The 21,591-nt window shown below is 36.1% G+C and overlaps 1 protein-coding gene across 1 annotated transcript in view; it reads left to right on the top strand.

The window, feature by feature from the left end:
* RIMS1 (regulating synaptic membrane exocytosis 1) overlaps positions 1-21,591 on the top strand; it is a 354,008-nt gene that overhangs the window by 205,738 nt on the left and 126,679 nt on the right. Inside the window, exons 9-17 of the mRNA XM_064447811.1 lie at positions 1,975-2,021; positions 3,166-3,278; positions 4,315-4,445; positions 4,772-4,943; positions 5,077-5,233; positions 6,466-6,537; positions 14,430-14,586; positions 16,552-16,683; positions 20,747-20,809. Coding sequence (XP_064303881.1) covers positions 1,975-2,021; positions 3,166-3,278; positions 4,315-4,445; positions 4,772-4,943; positions 5,077-5,233; positions 6,466-6,537; positions 14,430-14,586; positions 16,552-16,683; positions 20,747-20,809 — 1,044 coding nt within the window. The remainder of the gene's footprint in view (positions 1-1,974; positions 2,022-3,165; positions 3,279-4,314; positions 4,446-4,771; positions 4,944-5,076; positions 5,234-6,465; positions 6,538-14,429; positions 14,587-16,551; positions 16,684-20,746; positions 20,810-21,591) is intronic.

The raw sequence follows: 21,591 nt of genomic DNA, 5'->3' as shown, positions 1-21,591 counted from the left end.
GAAGAGCTTTTTTTGTAAACCTTAGTGTTAGAATATTTCCTGCAATCCGTAAGAGCAGGCTAGATAAAACTCATTTTCTTACCTAACAAGCTTTAGATTATAGTTTCTTTTTAGAATTGTCATTCTTCAATTAAAATGCCATTTTTAAAAAAAAATTACCACTCATACATTTGATAAAGTCACTAGCTATATAACACCAGTTATTTTCTTGTGGGCATGTAATATTTAAGAAATGATGATGTAAAGTAGATTATTGAATTTATAAGAAGTTTGTATACGGACAGAAGCAGAGCTTTTAATTATTTCGTGTCCATTTTGAAATCAATAGCAGAAAGGAGAACTCTTACAGAGCTTGTTAGGATATTCTGCCACAAGTTTGGTGATCAGTACTGTATTGCATACTTAATTTATTGGTTTATTTGCTTTTTGTGTCTTGCAGTTCTGTGTGGAGTTGTACTTAAACAAGACAAATATATCAGGGAAGAGATGATTTTCTATATGTGTATATATAAAGCTGTCCATTGTACTATAAAATTTTAGAGATTTCCTGAGGGTGAACGAGCTCTAAAATGGTGGGGATGTACAGAGTGGGTGGGAAAGCTGCCAAATAACATTTCTCTTGCAAACCATACATTTTGTCAGGAGTTAAAATTTATGTTCTAGCATCCACTGTTCTTGTCAGTTTTCCACAAGAATTACAAGAGGCTTAGAAACATACATTAACAAATTATACTTTCAGCTCTTTCCTGTCTGATGAGTAAAGTCTTAACGAGGATCTGATTATTTTTGTCATTTACCTTTACCTGGTGAGGACTTTTGTATTGCCATCTCTAAGTGAGGAAAATACTATCAACCGTTTTTTCACCCACCCAAGAACTATGAAACTTGACACAGTAGGTTGCACTTTCCATATTGAAACACTCCTTGTGCAGATGAGCCCTCATTTAGATATCCTAAATGGGGTATTGTTACAAACAATGCTATACTGTAGACAAGAGTGTTCACATTCTAGCACAAGAAAACATTGCAAACTTAATGTTGTATTGAACAGAAAAATCAGTTTGAATATGCTAAGTAAATATTTCAGACTGATAAGAATTGCCCTGGAAATTGAAGGGAGAAAATATTTTCAAGTAATTAGTTCAAGAGCTTTGTTTCCATTTTCCTGCTCTGCTGCTTTTCTAAAGTTTGTACAATAACAGTAATTTCTTGCTCTTGCAGTGTGTTTTCAATGGTTGCTGAGAACACAAAAGAGTTAGGAGCTAGGAGCTAGCATCATCCAGATTTTGATGGAAGAGTAAATTTGTTGATGGCAAGATTTTTATATATGTGTGTGGACTTAACCAGTTTGATTTTGATTGTGCCTGTATATGTGCTCGGTATGTGTATGTCAGAAAATGTCCATACCCAATTGTAATATGGTTTGATCTTTTCTTTTAGCCTTTGAAGAAATGCATTTTTTTGTTCGTTTAACATTGCTAATGTTATTTGCTTTTTCTTTTTATTGTTATAAGACATTTTCATCAGTTTCATTCAGTGAACTCCTTGAGACGTTTATATAAAAATTACTAGTGAGTTAATCTATGTCTTATTTTTTTGATTTATTTTCCTCCAAAAAATAGTTGAACATGTATAGCTGTACTACCTTTTGCCACCTTTCTTTTCCTAAAAGCTCTCTAACTTTCTTGTCCTGGTTGTAAAAATATTGTGGAATCCATCCACAATATTAACATTGTAGTACACGTATTGTTATGTCTGCTAGTTCCTGAACTTGAGGGAAGTAGTTTGCATTAGTAAGATTTTCATCAATGCTAGTGGAAAATATGTTTTAAAATATTTCTCCTTTCTTTCATTGTAATCCATTAGAATAGAAACAGATCCATATTTCTAAAAAAATGTCCCAAAAAATGTATTTGTTACAGCAGAAGGTCGTCTCTGTTGTTTCTAATTGCTGTGTGTATGTTCATGTTTTAGTGATATTCCACGGATTCCTGAGACTTCTCACCCCCCATTAGAGTCTAGTGAGTACGCACCTTGTTCCTTTCACTGAGCATGGTCTTGTACCCAGCACGATCATTTCGGCTATGAATTTTCTGAAACGTGAGCACTGGGAGACTGCATTGGCTCCGAGGTTTTTGTATGACAAAATTTAGTGGCTTTTGGTCTTGTGTGTTAAATTCAAAACAATACAGATTTGGTTAGAAGCTAAACAGATTTGAAATGTTAACAGGATTTTATTGTTTTCTTCTATATATTGTGTTGCTAGTACCATACTGGTGTACCTGCTGTGGCCCAAAACAGTCATTTACTTGCCCTAACATAAGAGAGAAATCAGGTATAAGGGATTGTCAAATATACAAATGGTGTCAGGATTTCACCTCTCGTACCATCCAGCCTAAGTCCAGAGTTCTTGTTTCTCTTTTTCTTAACAAGAAAATGTTGGTTAGGTGAACTTTCTGTGTATCATGCTTTGAAAGAACGGTTTTCATTTTAACTATTGCGTTTGAATGGTGTGAGGGTCATGGCTTCATCTGAGCCTTGTCTGAGGTGCAGCCAGAAACCTTCCCTGGGACAGGGTCCTGTGAGGCCACCTAGTGTAGTTACACCTGTCATGAGCTTATCCCATTAGTGAGGGCTCTGCCTCACTGGTGGAGAACTGCTGATGTCCAGCAGGCACCGGTGCATCCTCCATGCCAGACACGTGTCCTGCATACCTTCCTGTGCGCCAGTTCCTTGGGAGTTAAAACTTCAGAGGCTACTGGAAGTATAATCCATACAACAGATGTGGGTTTATTCATCAAAGATTTGAGATCACAGAATCATAGAGTAATAGAATAGTTTGGGTTGGAAGGGAGATTCTGTCAGAAGACACTATTTTATTTAAAACACTTGGTATGGTCTGTCACTGCTGTATGAGGAGCACTTTTTTAATATATTATTTCAAATAAAACAAAAAACGGCAGGTTTAATCTGGGGTAAGGGTAACCAGACAGTCTTTTTCACCATGCTATCTACATCAGTTTAAAATCTTTCTGTATATTAATCCAGTTATTCTGTGGATAAATACAAGCTTTATACAATTCAAAGAAAGAGCAATTCATAAGTTATCCAAATTCACATAAAGAATTTGGATGGAAAATTCATGGGTTTCTCATGTATTTTTAGGTTCAAGTTCTTTTGAGTCGCAGAAGATGGAAAGGCCTTCTATTTCTGTTATATCTCCAACCAGCCCTGGAGCCCTACGGGATGCACCACAAGTCCTACCAGGGCAGCTTTCTGTGAGCAGATTTTGTTTTTCCTAAGCTGCTAATAAAAATCTATGAAGTGCTGGCCCCTCAGCCCTCCACATTCCCGCGGTCTATTGGGAGGTCAAGAGAAATGTCTGCTGTTGGTAAAGACTAACATATTTCAAATGTTTTTTAAGATCCCCTGTACACCCTCACAGATCATCACTGTAATCACAGCAGAGGTAAAAGAGTTGTTGTCTTAATACACCAAGGAGTGCAGGAGTTTCCACTGAGAGGAGCCCATAAAAGTGCCTTGTAACTTGTCATCCTGTACCCTCTGCACTGAAAATGATCACTCTCCTTTACATGCCCACTAATCCGCAGATAACAAGCATGGTGCCACTTTATCTTCTTTAAGGGAGCATTTAAAGAGCTGTGTGTTTGTTGAGAGTTGCAGTGTTCAGTAGTGCATTTTAATTTAGACACACACTACATTCTGGAACTGCCTGTAATACTAATTGAAGCTGTGCTTATTAAATATACTGTGAGTACGTGGACTTTGGTACTTTATTATATGTTTATATTGATCATACTAATTTCTAAGTACACAGCAGGCTCAAAAATTTCATGATGTTATCATTCTCTTAAGAAATTATTTAGCTGTATATTATACTTTTCATAAGAACATTTGCAAGGTGAAAAATCAGAGTGGATAAATTTCAACTGTGCCTCGAGTTTAGCTGCAGTCAGGGCTTCCTATTTTAATGTAGCTTTTAAGGTGCAGAGCTAAGACTTATGATGGTTTAAATGCACTCAGAGACACAAGATTATGCAGTGAGAACAATAAACAATGTAAGTATAATCAAGCACCACCTTTTTATTCACGTGTGGTAAATACAAAGGTCTTTGGTATATGTCATCATATTTTCCATCTAACCTTACTAAATATTAAGGGATTTGAAATAAAATATATTATCTTTTGGAAAAAACAGTGGTTACTTTTACATTGTGGTTAATGTGATGCAGTCTGAAAATTCTCGTTTTTCTCCATTTTCAGTAGTGTTTTCTGGTAACTTGATTCTTGTAGGTTAAACTGTGGTATGACAAAGTGGGACATCAGCTAATAGTAAATGTTCTGCAAGCAACAGATTTGCCACCAAGAGTAGATGGACGCCCCAGGAATCCCTATGTAAAAATGTATTTTCTTCCAGACAGAAGGTAGTAGTTTTTCTATTTAGAAAATTATGCTGTAATTTACCATGTATTGAATCAATGTTTGGATGGATGCTTATGAAGTAAAGAATTCCATTTAATAATTTATTATAGTTAGATGAATTATAACCAAAAATTGCGCTTGAATCATGTGAGTCAGTATCAGATTAACTTGGTGGACTTTTGGATGAACGTGATCCACTGTACAGCAAATACGTTTCTCCCTTAGGCATCATCATATCAGAAGGAATGAAAACAGTATGTGCTGATGAGTAGATGGCATTCTGTGATTTATTTCTACAAAAAATTTACAACTAATATTTATGTTTCAGTGATAAGAGTAAAAGGAGGACCAAAACAGTAAAGAAAAGTCTAGAGCCAAAGTGGAACCAAACTTTTCTCTACTCACATGTACATCGTAGAGATTTTAGAGAACGAATGCTTGAAATAACCGTATGGGATCAGCCACGAGTACAAGAAGAAGAGAGTGAATTTCTTGGAGAGGTGATACATAAAGTCACATTTCTCCTGAATTTGTTGTTTGATTTTTAATACATATGCATAAATATATTATATTTGTGTTTGTGTGTGTGTGTGCCTTGAAAGTAAAATTAAAACCTGATAATTTTTCTATTAGATTCTTATAGAGCTGGAGACAGCACTTTTAGATGATGAACCACATTGGTATAAGCTACAGACACATGATGAATCTTCACTACCTCTGCCTCAGCCATCACCTTTCATGCCAAGAAGACATGTTCATGGTGGAGAAAGCACTAGCAAAAAATTACAAAGTAGGTCCAAATTCCATTCATCTCTCTTCAATTTTAAATCAGAAATGCTGGATATGGTGTAATGGTATTTGACTTTCATATACAAAATAAAAATACTATTTCATAGTCTTTAAATATATGAAAATGTGTGGTAGAAGAAATGCAAATTATGACATTATGACATGGCAGCCTTTCACCTGTGATGTATAACTTTTAAGTATGTGAAGCCTGTTGGAATTGTTTCGTTTTCACTAACAAAAGAAAATTGTTCTAACATTTGTTTGCATAAATTTCCTTTCAAATAGAAAGATGAAGTTCATCATTATTGGCTACTTACTTTTATCAATAATTAAAATCATTTTGTCTAAAAAAAGAAAATCCTTAAAGACATATGAAGCTTAAAACCACTTTTCATCACAAAGTCTCAACCTCTAATATGCTCATTATACAACAGATGAGAAGTGTAATTTTGCAGCAAAAGAAACTGTGTATTTGGGAGTTACAGTTGTTTTGATGAGTCTGATTTCAGGTTTGTATGAGGCAATTAAAATAATGAATGTATTGAAATATTTGAATATTGTAGCTCCTCTGTTAATTTAAATCCATTTAAGATTTATTTAGAAATAAGAAGGATGCAGGGACACATTTTAAAATATGTCTCCAAGCTATTTTTTTGTTTTTTTCTTAAACGTGGCAGTCATTCATTCCAGCCAATGCATAGGAAATTGGTGCACATTCAGGAATGAATTATAAAAATGTGATACTGCTGTATTTGCTGTATGAGGATATGTATAGAGCGAACAAATTAAAGGTTACTTTTCATGAGATATTTGAACTTTTCTAAATGCTGGCAATGCTGTTTCCTCTTTCCCTTTCTCACCATATGCTGCCACCTCTCCTTTCCTGTTCAGCAAGCTGATTCAGCTTACTCACTGAAATAGCACAAAAGTATTTTTTTTCCTTTATTTGAGTTAACTTTTTGCTGGTTTAGTGAGGTAAACTGTCCTAGTAGAGGATTAATGAGGTCCTGAGGGAAGGAGAAGGGGAAAGGAGGCTGCAGCAGCTCTAAGATGTTAAACTGGCTCAGCTGTCTTTTGAAACATCACTGTCAGTCACTGCAGTTTAGTTCTCCTCCTCTATTGTTTAGACTTAAAATCATCTTTTTAATTTCAGTAGTACGTTAAATGAACGTATTTTTACATTTTATAACACGACCAGATGTTCAGGTATTTGTTTACCTTACTGTTGTGCAGGATCTCGGCCAATCAGTGATAGTGACATCTCAGATTATGATGTTGATGATGGTATTGGAGTTGTTCCTCCAGGTGCGTGGGTGAACAGCATGGTCCTGCTTTCTTCTTCTTCTTTTTTGCTTGTTTGTTGTTTTTTTTTCTTTATAATATATCGGAATATTGAGGATACTGGTTTCGGAGAGTGCATTGTGAAAAAAACAGTTTTCCTGATAATTCCATGGCACCTGTCCTAAATCATGGTGAATTAAAAGATTCTACTATTCATTCATTGATGTTTCTTTTACATATCATTCTTCATATGTGAACCACTAGATGGTTCAAATTGTTTAATTGTTTACTGCGCAATGTTCCAAGCATTATTTAAAATATAAATTAAATTAAAAAAATAATTTTAAAATAGTAATTAAGATTTCAGTGTTTATTGTAAGCATTTTTTTTTCATTTTGCTTTTTGCTTGAAACTTAGATATAATGCAGTCTCCCATGGACTTTATTGAGAATGCATGGCTGTAGATTAAGATGCATGTAGCATGGCTATATCTTTTGTAGTTTTCATAAGCCTTCATGAACTATCATTGCCTAAATGTTCATAAATATATACTTGTCGACACTATCGTGGTTTGACTTTTAGTTCAGCATTCCTTACATACTGAAAATCTTGAGGATCATTTTGGATACCACATTTTTCTACTTCTATTTGACTGTTGCCACAAGTCAGATGAATGTTTCCCAATTGTCCCAAACTAACTGAAGAGTCACTATGTCATTGCCAGCACTAAATCAGTTTTTCTGTGGAACTTACTGATGAAAATTTCTGAATTAAATCATGGTGGGATTTGGAAAGCTCTCTGTCTTCCTGATCTGTGTTTAAAATAATATGGCAGTTTATTTATTCATTATATAACCATAAAAATAAATCATGTATTTTATTAATGAAATATCATTTTGATGTTTACTGAGCCAATTTCTCCTTCCTTTGACGTTGATTGGGTTCTTTCCTTACTTTAATACACTTACCACATGAGTTACTAAGAGGGAAATTTATTCAGGTAATTCATTCAGTAATGATATTTGCTTTAACACAGTGATTAGTCTTGACATTTTTACATCAGCTGAGAGAATGAACATTTAAATTTAAAATAAATAATAGGTTCTAAATATTTTTTCCTCTTCATGATTTCATTTTTTTAGTTGGCAGTGTAGATACTGGCATATCTGTGTAGACTTACTTAGGTTTAAGGTTTCAGTATAGTGTATTAAAAATTGGGGCTTTTTTTCAGCTGTCAGTTCTTCATGGTATCCATTTGCCATTTGAATAAACCTGGGCTGGACACCAGGTGCGCACAAAAGCCTCTCTTAACACTCCCCTCCTCAGATGGGCAAGGGAGAGAAAATCTAACAGAAGGCTCATGGGTCAAGATAAGGGCAGGGAGATCACTCAGCAATTGCGGTCACGGGCAAAACAGACTCAACTTGGGGAAAAAATAATTTCATTTATTACCAATCAAATCAGAGCAGAAAAATGAGAAATAAAAACTAAATCTTAACACCTTCTCCCCACCCCTTCCTTCTTCCCGGGCTTAACTTGACTCCCAGTTTTCTCTACCTCCTCGCAATCAGCGGCGTAGGGGGATGGGGAATGGAGGTTGTGGTCAGTTCATCACACGTTGTGTCTGCCACTCCTTCCTCCGCAGGGGGAGGACTCCTCACACTCTTCCCCTGCTCCAGTATGGGGTCCCTCCCACAGGAGACAGTCCTCCATGAACTTCTCCAGTGTGGGTACTTCTCAAGGGCTGCAGTTCTTCATGAACTTTTCCAGTGTGGGTTCCTTCCATAGGGTGCAGTCATTCAGGAACAGTCTGCTCCAGCGTTGGCTTCTCACAGGGTCACAGCCTGTTTTGGGCACATCCAGCTGCTCTGGTGTGGGGCCCTCCATGGGCTGCAGGTGGGTATCTGCTCCACTGTGGACCTCCATGGGCTTCAGGGGCACAGCCTGCCTCACCATGGTCTTCACCACAGCTGCAGGGGAATCTCTGCTCTGGCACCTGGAGCACCTCCTTCCCCTTCTTCTTCCCTGACCTTGGTATCTGCAGGGTTGTTTCTCTCACATATTCTCACTCCTCTCTTCTGGCTGCAGTTGCTGTTGCACAGCAACTTTTTCCCCTTCTTCAATATATTATCCCAGAGGCACGACCACTGTCACCTGTCGCTGATGGGCTTGGCCTTAGCCAGCAGCAGGTCCATCTTGGAGCCGGCTGGCACTGGCTCTATCAGACATAGGGGAAGCTTCTAACAGCTTCTTACAGAAGCCACCCCTGTAGTCCCCATACTACCGAAACCTTGCCCTGCAAACCCAATACAAAACCATTTTCCATCTGACAGGAAATGTTCAAAAATATTTTGAATGCATTGGACTCTATTCACTGGCTCAGTGGAAAATTGCAATAGCATTTACAATTAGCTGAGAGTCTCTAAACTGAAACTTGAGGGGCCTGGTGAGGAAACTCATTCTGAACTCCATCTAATCAGAAACAATCTGACAGCTGACCTGACCAAGCACAAATTTGTCTATTTTGAGTTTAATGGATACATATTTGGCAATTGTAAGTGAAGTTCATCAGCTTGTGAATCCTATGCGAAGTGGATATACATATAAGTGGGGGTTTTGTTTGCAGGTGCAACCTGAATTCTTAAACGGGGGTTAGACTTTAGGCACACAGGGGCGAAGAAAATTTCAGTCATCAACCATGAATGTGTGACAGCCTAGACAGAATATGAAAATGTGTTTTCAAGTGAGAGCTGGAAAAGGTTGCCAATCCCACCATCTATTGAACTGCTTGAAAATCTTAGACACAGATTCACAAATGCGCCTGGACACCAAGATATACATTTCTACCCTCCTATCCAACCTTCCTTACTTATCACATTGCTAAATCTTCTAAGACTCTGGACTGCTACCTTCATTTGCAGTGAATGAATAGGACAGTATTTTCTCCATCTAACAGTGTCCTCTGTTAAAACTAAGTTGAATGCAAGTTCCTTGTTGTGCTGCAGCGTCTTTACTCCTTCCCTCCTCCTGCCCTGCAATACCGTGGACCTCACCAGAGTGCACTGAAGCTCTTGTCTGGTCCAGATTTCCCACGCATTATCTTGCAAGGTATGCATCTGGGAGGGAACGACGAAATTCCATATTTCCTGTAATGTAGGATGATGATGATGCAGTTCAGGTGCACTCTTAGACCATTTTGGCATAGCCTTTATTGGCTTCAACTAGATTAGTCTAGGATTAAGATATACCTTCTCAAAAGAAGTAAGAATATCAAAATTGAGTTTACATGTGACACAAAAGAAAATGTTTCCCTTTAAAGCCCCTTTTCCTTCCTTTACGACTTACTTGCCAATGTTACCCACCATGGTGCTTATATATGATAAATAAGCTCTGTCTTTATTAAAGGTATATTCTTAACAGTTGTTAATTTATTCTTTTTCTTGAAATATTCAGAAGAGAAGGAAGTTATTTTGCATTCTTAATATCTCAAGATTTTCACACATGTTATTGCTCATTTTCTGAAAAACAGACACATAACTGCAAAATGTAGAAGCACAAAAGTTCACTTGATCACCACCATAAGCTAAAAAAGGAATGATGAAAATATTTTGGCTAATTTAACTAACATTGGAAATCCTTTAAACTATAATTTCAAATGTTTTACTAATTGCTAAGGCAAATGTAGTATTGACCTTTAGTAATAACACAGAAAACTATTTTCCTAGAGGCTTCAGCAGCTGCAAAGAATCACTGCTTGTTGATGGAAGTAGAGACTGCTACATCAAAAATAATGACACTTTTATAATTTCAAGAATATTTGAAGAAAAGTTTTTCCCTTGTCATACCACAAATGTGTCTTATCTTTCATATAATTTTACTGTCATTATTAGTATCTTGCAGTATATATATTTTTTTTTAAAATCAGCTCATATAATTGTTCATAAAAGGAGTTTATATCAACAGCTGAAAGTCAGATTAATTTGAAGCTCAGCTTTAACAGAATTGATTTTTGTGATATGTGATATGACAGGCAATTGTGATACAATTGTTTTTTGTGATATGCCCACATCTATTAGCATGAAGAAAATATTAATTTAAATCTTTCAGCCTCTGCTCATATGTAACTCCATGTCTGTCTTGCACTGGGGAGCCCAGTACTCCAGATGTGGCCTCACCAATGCTAAGTGCATAGGAAGGATTAGTAAAGGATCAATGAAGGATTTAATAAAAACTGAAGATGTTTTGAGGCCTATCTTTTTAACCAAAACTTCAATAACTTTCTTAATTAAAAAGAAAAAAGCTGATATGCAGTTGGCATTATCCCAAAGGGTATTTTTAATGAGCTGTATTGCTTCTACTATGGGTAACTCTTCAGAACAATTTATTTTTCTATCATATGTAATCTGTATATATGTTTTCATTGTACTGACTTTACTCCTGTAGCAGCAGGGTGACATCAACACAAAACCTTGTTGCTGTCTGTATTGTCTTTAAAAAAAGAAAAAGTTCTGGTATGAAACATTTGCTAGAACCATTTTCATCATCCATCCAGCTTCCATTTCATGTCACACCTGACAGTTTCCCATGAGCAACTGAGAAACTTCTTCTGTGTAAACTACCATAAGCTTGATTGCTGCTATCATGCTGGTCCATGCAAATAATTTCTCTGCTCACTCTGGAGAGCACAGAGCCTTTGTATTTGAGGATATGAGGAAATGTTACTGTTGCTGTCACTGTCACGGTCGCTGTGGAAGTGCGATTTCACCAACTTGACAATACTTGAGCTAATACTTAGGACAAATGTAAATTGTTATTGCTCTGTCTGTTCTGTAAGCTTTGTGTACACACAATGCACAAATTTCAGATATTGTTCCCTGGATAGTTTGGCTCTGAAGAACGTATCAGATAAAATCATCTTTCTATACCAGATTTTTACATCTACAGGATAATCCTAGGTATATTTTTTTAGGCACACAAGAGATGCTCTAGAAATATATTTAAAACTGGAATTTATGTTTAAATTATATGTATTTCAGTACAGTTGCCTAAAGCTTGGAATGACATTTTGGATTTCTTTGATGTTAGTGTTGAATAGATGTAAACTAGTGTGCCTTCTAATAGAGTTGACAGGATTTTATCTGAAATGAGCTTGTCTGGAAAATGAAATATCTTTTAGCACATAGAGCTTAGGTGTAATTATCCTGGGAAAGGGAACACATCCAGCTTTTATCATATGTGGTCTTTTTTTCCTTCCTCTTACAAAAAACCAGACATTTTCTGCAGCAACCTTAGTACATGAGATGAGGGAATCTCCACAGAAGTCTGAGGGAGTCCCTTTTTTGCCTCAAAATTTGCACGGTCCTTGTCCTGAGATGAGGGAGTTCCTCATGTTTCTTTCTATTTTTATTACACAACTCTGAAACATTTTTATGGCAGATAAGGTACTCTAGCATCACAGTGCATCAAAACCTGCAGAACATTGGAGTCCTTCTTTGTTAAAAGGTTGATAAACCTTGGTAGATACTTTCATGCATGCCGTTAACTTTTACAGCTCTATTTTGCAGTCAGTACTCAGTACAGCTTTGCTATTAAAATTGCCAATTAAGTGGCAAGCATTTGCTGTTTACGTACCTGGGAATTTTTTTCTCCATGTCCTCTGGTTTTCAAACGACAGCCCCCAACCTCCTCAAACTTGAGTAATGTCACATTTTAAGTACGAAACAGTATTCATTATTTTATTTGACATGTCTAACTCAGTGTTTGGGAACAGTGCACACATGCACACAACATTATGATCACTGGTTTGTTTCTGAGCTACATGATACGTTCTTATTACAAATGCTTTACTCTGGGCCTAGCCGTACCTTCTAAGATCTATCAATACTCATAGTGATTCCTGTTTCCCTGATTTGTTAACCTCATCTCACCTCTCTGCTTCAACAAATGGAAGAAAAAAGTTATTTCCCATGTTCTCACACCAGCTGCTATACTATGAAGTATGAGTCATACAGGCTGGACAAAATGATAGCAGATTTTGCAAAAGTCTTTCTGCATATGTTTTCTAGATCTCAGTAACCAGAAAGTCCATAGTAAAACTGCCCAATCATCTTTTTGGTAACCTTGCCTCCTTCACACCTGCCTTCCCTATCATATTTCTAGTGGTAAATATATTAAAGATCACAAAAATTTTTGAAGCCGATCTTTTTTTATTTCCTAAAGTTGCTGCTGGTGAAAGGGTGGAGGCTGCTGCAGGATACCAGAGCACCCTGGTGCTCATCTGTTATCTTTGGATAGTTTCTGCTAGTTTGGTCAGTACTCCATAAAAAGTGTGGAAACAGATCTGGAGGCTGTGATATTATAAACCGTATAATCAGGGAAAACGGTCTTCGAGTTCCTTGGATGATAAAATGCATGATCAAGTAGGTCTTTGTGCTCAGCTTTGTGTTACTAAAATAATCTGTTCTATGGTGGAAGATGTTATTTTAGGATTACTTATCACTTTTTTAACAAAGTGTTTTTCTCCTTGTCTGGTAATGAGATAATGCATTCAGATAAGTTAGATGTCCATTAGAATAGGTTAGTAAACCAATGTACAATTTGGGAGAAAGAGCATGAATGCTTTCTTGATGTTTGTGATCAGGGTTTGGACTTGCAGCTTAACAGGTTATGAGGTGTCAGGACAGGTAAAGTGCCATTGAATACATGACCAAGCCTAATACAGAGGGCTATAACAATGTCATAGAAGATCAGAGAAGAACTACAAGAATTGTACAAATTATACAAAATGTGAAAAAAAGCCCCCCACACTTGAAACTCTGTAACAAGAGCCTTAGAAAGTGCAACTTACTTAATTTATCCAATTGATCATTGAGTGACTAAGTCATAATCTTTTCCTGCATGGAAGGAAGATTTCTGATGCAGGCTGGTTTTTTTAGCTGAACAAAATAACACATTCCAGGAACTTAATGCTGGACAAATTCAAAGAAGCAGCAAAATTATTATTTTGGAATCTAAACAATAATTTGTGAGTCATTAAGGGATGACTTGAGGGATGACCCTTTGTCATTAAGGGATTTTCTGTCAATGGATTCTTGTAATCTAATTTCAATGTCAGGACTGAGCAACTGAAGTCTCAGCAAATCTCCTTAGGCTCTTTTGGAAAGATAACAAGCACCTTTTGAAAGCTGTTCATCTTATTGACCTTTTAGGAAAGGGAAACAGTATGCTACATGGAAAAATGCACAGCAATATAAATGCTTTAAAATGTACTAATATTCTGCTGATTTCTTTTTTAAAACCTATGTGAAAATGAACTATGCGAAACTTTGCAGCTCATTCATAGTATTCGGAAAAAGTGTTCTGCAGAGTATGCAACACCCAGTATTCTGTACAATATACTCTAAGTGCTCGTAATTCTTGAAAGTAGGTGGCTTTGGCCAAGTTCGGTAGAGAATATCTTTGTATTTAACTGAAACAAGAGTCAGAAGGATGCTTTATATATGAACAGTCCTGGATGAGTCTGTGCTGCTGTACACAAGTATGCCTTCTCCATTTGTTATATGAGATAGACCTCCCTTGCTTGGATTCCTTTTAAATTTTTGCTACTGTATGACAATTTTGAAATACAAGTTACTCTGGGCAGTCTTCCCCAAGTCAGAAAACTATTTCAGTCCTCTCCTCCACATCTTCCAGTATGAAAATCATCCCAGTTTCTCTGTCTCTGTACGTGTAGACATTTAAAGGTAATGCTTGTAATTTATCCTGGCTGCATGATACGCCGGGATGTACAACAGCTGAATGACATCTTAGAAGTTGTGTAAGCGTTTAGATGTGTGTTCCTGAAAGGACTAACCATCTGAATTCTTTCCAAACCCAGACTTTTATTCTCTAATTTCCTTTTGTTGCCCTCTTGCCAGTAGGTTATAGATCTAGTACTAGAGAAAGTAAATCTACAACGCTAACTGTGCCAGAACAGCAAAGAACAACACATCATCGTTCACGATCTGTATCTCCTCACCGTGGCGACGATCAGGGCAGGACCCGTTCACGTTTACCAAATGTGCCATTACAGAGGTAAGCAGCACAAGTTAGTGAAACACTGGGTGGCTTCAAGTTTGTATAGTGTGTCACTATTAACTTTTCTCTTGTTCAGCGATTTTTCACAATTTTAAAATGCTTTTTGTATCTTAAACTAATAGCATTGTGTTTGAACTTGATGTATGCTTTTATTAATAATTCAAGAGCACTCATGAGATGAATCATAACTTTGTAAGACTTACCTCTTCTTACTGATATTTTCTTTGTGATTCATCATCTGTGTACCAGAATTAATATGTAGGTCTGGAAGTGTTTTTTCAATCAGTGGCTGACTCTTGTATGAAGTGTATTTGTAGAATAATAAATAGCGGTATGTACAAATCATATAATAACTATGAATTGAGCTAATTTTGAATTAACAGCAGCCTGAAATTACCAACTGTATTTATAATGTGACATTTTTATTGGAAGGAGTAAAAAATACTTTACAGAAACAGACAGTGATTTATAAACGTCTATTTTCTGCAATTACTGCTTTTAATAGACAACCTATTAATAGGAGAATCCTTTCTGAGCTTTTAATTTGCATGCTTTAAAACTTGACCCACATGATTTTGTTTGCTTTATTGTGCAGGGCAATAAGCTTTTCTTGCAACCTCTCATGGAACCCTAAAAATCAGCCAGTTTTTACCAGTTTTTCTTTCCTCAAATTTCTAGGAATTTTGTTCTTTAATCACTGCAAGAGCTTGAAGTGTTGCACTAGCAACACCGTTGCCCACTAGCTGTGGTAGTTTACTGAAAATCTACCCTTCGTAGCTGAATTTTGTGTACAAAATTCTGTGCCAAAGTACTGTCCTTATCCATTGTTTCTGTGTCTGGTTTTTTGGAGTTCCATCACTGGACATTTAATACCAGAAATCTGTGATGTTTCAAAGTGATGCTATATTCTGGAAAACCAGCTTCTCCTACAGGTTGAGAATCCTGATGATCTTGCTTCTGCCTTTTCATTCTCCATGCCATATATACTGTTCGTGTGCATTAAAATTTTGTGTGTTTCTTAAGTCTCTGCATGCATCCCCTCTGTTACATCAGTTCTTACAGATGAAGCTGTTTCACTATCCACCCAATCACTTGCTGTTGCATTTCTCAGTAATGATCCGTCCAGATAGAAGACTAAGACTATGGCTGTACATAAAACAGACTGTGGCACTGACTCATTTCTTTTGTAGTAGAGAGAGTGAGACCTCCTCATTCTGCTTTTGCAAACAATTAATATGTGCCCTTGTTGTATCTTTCTGTCTAGAAGCACAACGCACAAATGAAATATTTCATAGTCAGTTCCACCCATCCTTTCATTTTGTACTTTGCAAAACTAATGCATCTTGTTCCAATGTCAGTTATTAAACTACAGGAAGAATGTGCCCTTCAAGTAGTAGTTTCTTTTCTTGTTATTTTCCATGTGAAGAGAGCTTTATACTATTGTCATGGAGGTCAGCGCCTACTGGTATTTATACAAAATCATACCGCTTTTGTATAATACTTAGCCTGAAATTGATAAAATATGCTGCAAGTCCCTATATCCTGTCCCAGAATTTTTTAAAGGATACTTGGAGATACCTACAAAAAGTTGACAGCCCCAAATCAGCCCTTTAGAAATCTCTCCATCAATCTGCAAAAGCATAAAACTTAATTTCATGTGAAGTATTACCAGTTCTTTTGTTATCTCAGTTATTCTTTAAGTACAGGCTTTGGAAATGCCATTACTGAATCCATCAGTGTACACAGGAACAGACGTGTACTTCTAAATATGGTAGAAATGGCTGCTTTCTATAGTTAGAGGTTGTTCGGGTTTTTTTTAATCTTAGGAACCGATTGTTTTTTGGAAGTCATATATTAGCAATGTAATGATTAATGACTTCCTTCAGCCAACTTGTACTGTAATCCATGAAGCTGTGTTATTTTTGAGAAAACAGGTTTATCCTATGTATTTCTGCCTTTCAGGAGTTTAGATGAAATTCATCAAATGAGAAGATCACGTTCTCCAACTAGACACCATGATGCCTCCAGAACTCCAGTTGATTACAGATCCAGAGACAGAGACATGGATAGTCAGTATTTGTCTGATCAAGAAAGGTACATCGTCAGCCTGAATTTGGAAACAAGTTTAGAAATGTCTTTGTTGGTTTGCCTAATTTTCAAGTATTCAGTAGAAACACAACTGATAGTAATGGGGAAGGGAGAGAAATCATCCTAACTGTCAAATCTAGTGTCCTGGTTAAATTATCTATGCCTCTTTTTTGGTAAAACTGTGCTTTGTGTTGGCAGTAATAGCAGGTATCTAGACTAACAGTTCTTGGGTGTTGTCCTAGAGCATTCTGCTGATTGTTTCATGGATGAAGCCCAGAGATTTTTGCTAGAAAGACATAAATCTACATGTATGCTCTCGCTGTTCTTGTAACTTAGGATTTTTCTGTTTTGGTAGCCAGCAAAATACCAGGCATGCCTTCCTACTAGTTAGGAGTTGCATATGCTCTGATTTGCATTCCTGTGCTTATAGATTTTGTACATCGATTCATGCAGTCTCACAGCATCCTATGTAACGTTCTGGTGAACAGTACCCAAGCATAGCAAGGATAGTTGCAGTGCTTGTGATTAGCAAAAATCTCCAATCTTAGGTGCGTGACATGTACACGTTTCTCACTGGAGTACATGCAGTGGCTACACTCCTCGCAGAATGCTTGGTGTCTCCTAGTAGGCATTGTTTTCAGCTATCTAGGAATATTGTCTAATAAAACGGAAGAAAATTAGACTATCTGTTTAGTTTATAGCTGAAAAAAGTTTAAAAATGTATTTCACTTCAGTATCTGGGAAACATAATGATGACAGTCACATAGGTCATCAATGTTTGTGGGTAGTTTCTTAAAAAAAAATCATATAGCTAAACTAGAATGGCAAACTTTTACCATTCATACACAATCAATTATCCTGGTAATGTCTTTGGATTTTTAGTTTTTTGCAGTACATTACTATTTTTTATGAGTGAGGATGACAATACCTTTCCAAATGATCCAGTAAATTCAATACAAAACATACATTTAGTGATGTGAAAACATGTAAGGAATAAACCATAAAAATCTCTGGAACTCTGTCCAGTTTTGAAGCAACATAGAAATTGAATAACAGATGGCTTTTGCAGTTGAACTACTTCAGTTTTGTATATGCTCTTGCCTGTTTTGCTTTTTTTTAATGTGGTAAGATACAAATGGGAATTAATGAGTTATTCGAAACACTTTAAAATTCCACCTTGTGGGCAAGAAGTATGTACAGAATTGTCTAAGTTGGATTGTACTGAATTTCCTTCCAGAGGTGAATTGAAATGCTTTTTAAATGTAGCAGTCAGATTTATAGTTAAGCTAATTCAAATAATTTCCACTTGTTGCAAACGTTTCATATTATTATTTATTATAAGTAGTGATATTTTCAAAAGATTACTGGAAATATTTCTTGAGTAGATTTCTTATTCAGCAGATCTGAAGAGGAAGAGACATTAGAAAGTAGATTTGTCAGTAGAAATAAATATAGACACCTAACTGTCTAGAAAATTTTCTTCCAGTAAATCCTCAAACCATGATATAAATGATGATACATGCATGGATTCTGCTTAAAGAGCAGGGCTTGCATTGTGGCTTGCCTGGAGATGAGGCATCAGACCAGAGTCACAGCAGCAATTGGCTGCTGGATTTGTTCAGAGGAGTAAGACACATGCTTCAGTTCTTTTCAGTGTTCAAAAAATGCCTTTTTACAGATCAGACATGAAGGATATACGTGGCTCGTTTGCAGGATTTAAAGATGAGTCCATGTACTTACTCTTCTTCAGTAGTAATCTTGTCTGCAGCGGTCTCCTTTTCCTGTTTTCATCTTTCCCCCAGATTTATTCAGTTGTGGAGCCTGTTTAACTCTTGCAGGTTTCACTGTCTTTCAGTACATAAATTGCATCATAGGGAAGATCAAAATCAGCTTTTGTTGAGCAAGATTCTCTATCACATTCAAAAAATTTTTTAAAACAAATCTTGATTCAGTGTTATGTATTAGTATCAGTAGTAGTATGGCTGTTATGTGTTGTTCATTTACTGAACCCTTTACTGAACCCTTAATCTAAACAAGTACATTCATGTAGATACCTAACATAAACTTGGTTTGAAAGGTGAGTAATTACCCTGTAGTCACATGGCAGAAATTGCAGTTGCTGATTATTTTTGATCATTTTCTCAATGATTGGTCCCAAATTAATATTAAATATTCTGAACAGATCCTTGTAAAAACAGGTATTTTGGTCTCTTACTAAAACATTTGGTGTGATAAATTTCCAGTGAAATGGATTTGTCCACTGTACCTTTTTAATATATATTTATATACATATATCCACACATGTATTTGTGTGTATATATATAAATCTGTTAGGAAAAGCTTTTTATTAGGAAATCTACCTAAGCAGTATACTTTGCTCTGAACTTAGGATCATCATCCAATTTTCAAGGACATGGCCCTTATAATATTTTTAGTGTTTTATTCCTAAATGAAACCTGTTAATGAGAGTAAAACATTTGTTTTAGAGTAATTTTCAATGTCTCCAAACCAGTGTTAATTTACTACAGAACTGTGAGTATCTTATATTATTGGTAATCCACTGTGATGGATTCTTTTGCCTTGTTTTTTTTTTTTTTTTTAATCTTGAAGATTTCATGGTAGATTTGCTATTTTATATCCCTTTTCTGGATGAATTTTATGTTACCGTTTGCTGTGGACCAATTGCAATAGATACTCTTTGAGTTAGCAAAGGTACAGTAAATATTAACGAAGTACTCTGTGCTTTAATATGGACATTGCATCTGCTTCACAACTCTTACGAAAGTAGTAACTTTTTTCCTAAAATGCATATTTATTTGTAATTTGGAAACATGCATATAAACTCTGTCAGTCCTCTGAGCTTATGAATGGAAATTTTGCTTAAAAGAAAAACAATTCAGTTCACCTTTAATGCATCTTGTTGCGTCAAAATCAGGCTAGCGATTCCAGATGCAAAGTTAAATCTCCTACGTGACTCACAAGCCATTATTTCAAGCTGCCCAGTTTAGAATTTTAGATAAATATTACCTATACTGCATCAATTAAATGGGTCATTTTATAATGGCATGAAGCACAAAACACAATGAATAACTGCCGCTTTACCTATTTTGTAATCTTTTCTCTCTTTGTCACCACAGTACTTCATATGATTCCCTGCTTCTTTTAAAATAGCATGTTTCCATGAAGTTTAGCTTTAATTTCCTATTTACAATAATTAGCTGGTTTGGAGCTTGGTCTTTCTCATTGTGTTGAAGTGCATAAAACTGCAAGATTAATTCAAGGGATATTTCATATCATAGTCATATTTACCATAGGCATAAATGTGTGTTAATTTTACCATTGTGCCAGCTGTAGCATGTGTTTGGTTACACTAAATAAAAAATAGAATAGATGGCTGGTTTTCTCAACTGGAAACAATAAGAAACAAAAATTCTAATGGCTGATTAGCAATTTTTTTGTTTCTTTAGGATTGCATTAAAAAATACTGTCAAGAGTTATGAGTCAGAATTTATATTTTTTCCAAACGTAATATTTCCAGTGAACATAATTTTTTGTTTTTCCTGAAAGGGTGACTGGTTACTCTTCCCATAAACTGATTTGCAGTAAATTAGTAGCAAACCCTCCCTGCCTTTTCATGTATGTTTTTGTGGCTTAGGAAGAGGGGAAAAAAAAAAACCCAAACAATAAGCATCATTTGTTTTTCTTCTGAAGTATTTCTTCACTAATTAGTTCATGAGAAAGGAGATTATTAGAGAAATATAGCTGTTTTGTGGATTCCTTTTGTTGTGAAGAACTCTGAAACAGTACTTCTGAATTTTAAAAGGAGAAATCCCACAAAATTAGGTGCCACGCTAAACGGAATTTGTTGAAAATGCAGTTATCACAGGCATTTTTTGGCTCCTATTCTTTGAGAAGTGCAGTCTGGGTTTGAACATTATCAGACTATCTATCTGGGTGGAAGCTTCTTGTTTCTTTTTATGTTTTCATTTGCATATCATTGGCATAACCCATGTCATCTAATGCTTCATAATTATATCTGTTTCACTCACCACCCATCCTGTCTGTGCAGTGAGCTTCTTATGCTGCCCAGAGCAAAACGAGGAAGAAGTGCAGAGTGCCTACATACCATCAGGTAAATACAGGAATTCGGTAATCATGAACACATCTGGTTAGTTGTCTATACTTTGTGTGCCCGACTTTTCTCTATAGTGGTATTTAGTGCCAGTAAGTAAAGAACTTCCTAGTGCGTTGTGATCCAGGTGTCAGTTGTTCTTTTTTGTTCATTTTAATTCAGATCGAGATGTGTACATGTGTTTGTGAACTTCAGTAGTAAGGATTAAAGCAGTTGAAGAAATTCTGATTTTGCAGTTGTATTTTGTGGTAGATTTTCTGTCTAGTCAGAGAAGTCCTGATCTCCCAATGCATGACAGTGTTGTTATAATTTTAAATGTTCCTTTTCAGTTGTTTTTATATACTCTTTTATTTGCATTTTTATGTTTATATTACAACCATGCTCAAGCCAACAATCTTTACTTGTTGTGACAGCTAATCTCATGTTGATATTGGTCACTTGTAGAGGAAAAAACAGTGATTAATGAGGGCTCACTGTGAACCCCAGATTTGAGGGGTCTTGTGTTACGTGTTTTTTCATCTACAAACTGTGCTATAAATTAGATCCAGGCATAAACTTTGTAGTTTGGGCTCATCTTCAGTCTTCATTAATCTCTCATTCCAAAGCTTGGAGCTCCCTCTCTCAACTCTTCCCATTGTTGTGAAACTAAATGGGACTGAAATATCTTTTTTCTAACAAGTGTAACTCTGCCCCCTCCTTTTTTTTTCACCACGTCTGTTAACCTTGTTAAACATACATGTCAGATTGTGTAGAGAATCTTCTAGTTAGAATGAGTAAAAATG

This window comes from Phalacrocorax carbo, chromosome 3 (genome assembly GCF_963921805.1).
Source record: "Phalacrocorax carbo chromosome 3, bPhaCar2.1, whole genome shotgun sequence".
NCBI lineage: Eukaryota > Metazoa > Chordata > Aves > Suliformes > Phalacrocoracidae > Phalacrocorax > Phalacrocorax carbo.
Note: the sequence above shows the minus strand (reverse complement) of the source record. Positions and strands in the feature narration are given on the sequence as shown.